Genomic DNA, 3,976 nt, shown 5'->3' with positions numbered 1-3,976 from the left:
CCCCCGGCGCTGGCCGGGCCGCCGCCGCCCGAGCCGCCCGCGCCACCGGCCGAGGCGGACGCGCTGCCCGCGGCGCCGGGCGCGCCGGCCGTCGGGTGATGGTGGTGGCCGGCGGCGTGGTGGTGGTGGTGGTGGTGGTAGTGCGGGCCCGCGCCGCTCTGCGCGGCGGCCGCGGCGATCACGGCGGACACCACGGCGGCGGCGGGGCCCATCTCCTCGCCGCTGCCGCCCAGGGAGGCGCCGGCGCCGGCCCCGGCCGCCGAGGCCAGCTGCTGCGCCCCGCGCGCGTAGCCATCGAAGCCGCCCTGGAGCTGGTGGCTGTTGCTGATGAGCGCCTCGACCGCGTCCTCGGGGCTGAAGCCCAGCGCCTCGGGGTTCAGCTGCTGCGGGTAGCCGGTCATCCAGTAGTAGTCTTCCAGGTGCGTCTTCTGCTCGCTGCCCGAGCCCGGGCTGGGCGCCGAGAAGCTGGGGGAAGGGGGCACCGAGCTGCACGGCGTGCTCATGGGGGTGGAGGACAGCGAGCCCCCGGCGATGAGGCGGCCACACTGGCTGATGATGCGGTCGGTCTCCACCGGTTCCTTTTTCACTTCAAACTTCATCAGATCGAAGTCATTAACATATTCCATGGCCAGGGGACTGGTGGGCAGGTCGGAGTTGCTCATTGCCAGTTCTGATGCCATTCTCCTGCCGCCGCCGCCGCCGCCGCTCCGCCAGATGGGCTGCAGGAGAGGGGCCAGCGGGCTGTGCTGGGTGGCCAGCGGGTGAGCCAGCTTGCCGGGCTGGGGCGCTTCTAGCTCGCGCGGCGGTGGCTGGCCCGAAACCTCCGAGCGCGCACACACACACCCCCCGCCCTGCCCGCGCCCCCCGCGCCCGCCCTCCCTCCCCGCTGCTCACGCCAATGTGCTTGCTCGCTCGCCCCGGCCCCTCCTCGCCTGCTCGCCTTCTAGCGCGCCGAGCCGGCGGCTTCAGGCTCGGGAAGGTCCTCTGCGGGCTGCGGTGGCGGCGGCGGCGAAGCCAGAAGAGCCCGGCTGGGTGCGCGGCGTCCCCCGCTCGCCGCTCCGCTGCGCGTTTTGCATAAGGAGTGCTCGCCTCGCCGGCCCGGGCTGCAGGCGGGGCGCGCGCGGCGGCCGCTCTGGGCTGGAGGCGCGGCGGGCCGCTGTCCGGGCGGCGCGGGCCTTGGCACGGGGGAGTTAACACTTCATGCTTCTCGCCTCCTCTTCTGCCTGGCTCTTTTTTTTTTTTTTTTCTTTCCTCTCTCTCTCTCTCTCTCTCTCTCTCTCTCTCAACCTCGCGGTCTTCCTCCCTCCGTGCAAAGTGCAAGACAGAGGTGCAGCCGGGCTGGAGGAAAGGGAGGGGGGAGCGGAGTTCTTTCTTGCCTTTTTTTTTTTTTTTTTTAAAGCGAAATAGCGAAGTCCTGGGGAAAGGCGAGGCGGAGAGCAAAAGGGGAGAGGCCGAGCCGACGAGCAGCCCGAGCTACAGCTCGAAGATGAAAAAAAGATTTTAAAGCCTCTGATCCAGCAAGAAGAGTTTAAAGCAATTGCTGAGTTTTATAGCACTTGTGACGTCAGGCCCAAAAGGGAAATTGACTGGTACTCCGGACCAATGGGAGGCGGCGAGAGCGGCCGCGATTAGCATAATACAGAAACAAGGAAACTTTTCCGAGCTGTCAATCAGGGCCCAATCAGCTGACTGTCAGCTGGGACTGGCAGTCTTAACCCTTCCTGCGCCGCAGCCTCCTCGGGAGGTTGCAAAGCCGGGCGCAAAGTTTGGTGCAAGAGGGGAAGGAGTTTTCCCGGGGGACTGCGGGAACCCGGGTGGACTGGCAGGACGGTTGGCTTTACTTCGGAGCGAGAAAGGCCTGCCTTCCGGAGCCCCAACTCGCCCGCCACTCGCTCGGCCGGGATTGGCCGCCGCCCCCCCCGCCCCCCCGCCGCCCACCATCCCCAGGGTCGTGAATTCGCCGGCTAGCTTTTTCTCCTTGCTCCACCTTCGGCACCCAGGTGTCCGCCCGGGGGACCTTCCTTCCCCCGAGCCTGGCAGTGCCCGGAGCTCAAACTTGGTCCAAACTCTTTGTCCCTCTCCCCGGTGCCCGCGTGCGGGTGTGCAGGCGTCCAGACGGCGCGGAGGACGTCGCCCCGCCGCGCGCCTGCCGGGGCGGTTTGGAGTCGGCGGAAAGAGAAAGCGCGCTTTATCACCCTCTTTTAAAGGAGATGAAATAAGTTGTTCAGGAGCCATTCCGCGCGGGGGCTGGCTGCCCGCTGGCGTCGCGTGCCCTTGCTGGGGGAGCGAACTCCTCCGCGAATTAACTCCGGGAAAGCTCGGAGTCAGGTCAGCCCGGCTCACCCTCCGGCTTCCGACTCTGGCCCGAGTTTGGCCTTTGAGATTCATTTCTCTCTCTCTCTCTCTCTCACACACACACACACACACACACACACACACACACATACACACACACACACACAACACACACACACACACACACACACACCCTCATGAAATTTGACTCCTGTTTATCAGGGTCCTGCGCGCCCTTTGCACTTTTACGTTTCACTTAATTATTTCAGACTCGATCGTGGCGAGGAACAAGGGGAAAAAAAAAAAAAAAAACCAGCCTTCACCAGCTCCCCTCGAAGGGTTAAATTTTAAACGGCGGTTTCTCGGACGGGCCCGGAAACCTAGAGAGGGGGTGGGGTGGAGTGGAGTGGGGGGCTGCATCTCCCCCTCGGGGTCGCGGATGCTATTGACTATTCAGTTTTCTAGACCGATCCTTCTAAAGCTTATGCAAAAAAGAAAAAGGAAGGAAAGAGAAAGAAAAGAACCAACAACTCTGTTTCTAAGATTTTAAAGCGATAGACCAGATGGAGAAGCCGAGATTGACCTGGGGGGGGAAAGCAAGAGTGCGTGAAGCCGACCCAGCGTTTGGAAGACCAGCCGGCCCGCTTGGATGTTGGACTGTTGATTCCTCCAATTAATGAAATGCATTTGGTGTTAATCACATTTATCTTATTTTATGGGAGGAGGGGGACGCTAGGAGGGTGCATTAAAAAAAAAAAATTCTGAAAAGCCTGCAAAACGATCGAAGAGTGAAAACTATTGTTGGACCGACTTGGTTTTTACCTCAACAGCGCCACCTTTCGGCAAAGGTCAGTTGAAATTGATCCGTGTCCAGTTTTGTTGATGAAATGAAAAGAAGCTGTTTTCCCTAAGTGGGAGGAGAAAAGAGGCACAGAAAGTTAGTTTGACTGCAGTGGGAGAACCCGACTTTGTTAGGAAAGGGGCTGAGCGCAGTGCTGGCAGGTGCGAGAATCATTTTTCCCTACCATCCCCCTTGACTGTGAATACAGAGGCCAGGGTACCCAGGAGCCTTCCAAGTGTAACTATGGCTGAGAGGCTTATGCAAGAGGATCCCATGTAACAAACAGGGCCCCAGACCCTTTAAAAGTGCCAGGATGGATTTTCAACGGGCTTTATGGCAATATCAATAGAATTAAAGTTACTTGTAATTCAGTGATAAATGAGATGTCTCTAGTAAGTAAGATTAAGTGCAGTGCTATAAAGTTGTTTATCTGAAAAGTAATTCTCAGAAAACCTGACTTCTGACACTTAGTCATATATTAAGCCAGCTTCTTGAACATTGCACTTCAGAATGCTCTCACCCACCGGACAGCATACTTTACTATTTATAACGAGACCTTAGGTGTCACTCATTGGCTTCATACACCAGATTAGACTTGTGTTAATTTCTCTCATGCTGGCAGCCTTGGATTTCAGCAAACCCTGGAATCCCTAACGAGAGGTTCCCCAAAACGTTTGTAGGCACATCGTTACCCTAAAAGGACAGCACTGTTGCTGTTTTCTAGAAAAGCACTTTTTCTTTTCATCGTCACTGCAGAGAAGCTGTTTATATGGGTAGTTTTGGTTTTATGGGAGTACTTTGTCGGGATGGAATGAGGTATGTCTGTTACCAGTTTGGGGA

The 3,976-nt window shown here is 58.2% G+C and overlaps 1 protein-coding gene across 1 annotated transcript in view; it reads right to left on the bottom strand.

Moving 5' to 3' along the window:
• Nucleotides 1–1,517, bottom strand: part of MAF (MAF bZIP transcription factor) — a 2,702-nt gene extending 1,185 nt beyond the window's left edge. The window contains exon 1 of the mRNA XM_028486911.2: nucleotides 7–1,517. Coding sequence (XP_028342712.1) covers nucleotides 7–680 — 674 coding nt within the window. The 5' untranslated portion in view covers nucleotides 681–1,517. The remainder of the gene's footprint in view (nucleotides 1–6) is intronic.
• Between the last annotated feature and the right edge of the window lie 2,459 nt (nucleotides 1,518–3,976).

The sequence above is a fragment of the Physeter macrocephalus genome, unplaced genomic scaffold (genome assembly GCF_002837175.3).
Source record: "Physeter macrocephalus isolate SW-GA unplaced genomic scaffold, ASM283717v5 random_1506, whole genome shotgun sequence".
Lineage (NCBI taxonomy): Eukaryota > Metazoa > Chordata > Mammalia > Artiodactyla > Physeteridae > Physeter > Physeter macrocephalus.
The sequence above is the reverse complement of the archived record's forward strand: the minus strand, read 5'-3'. Positions and strand labels throughout refer to the sequence as shown.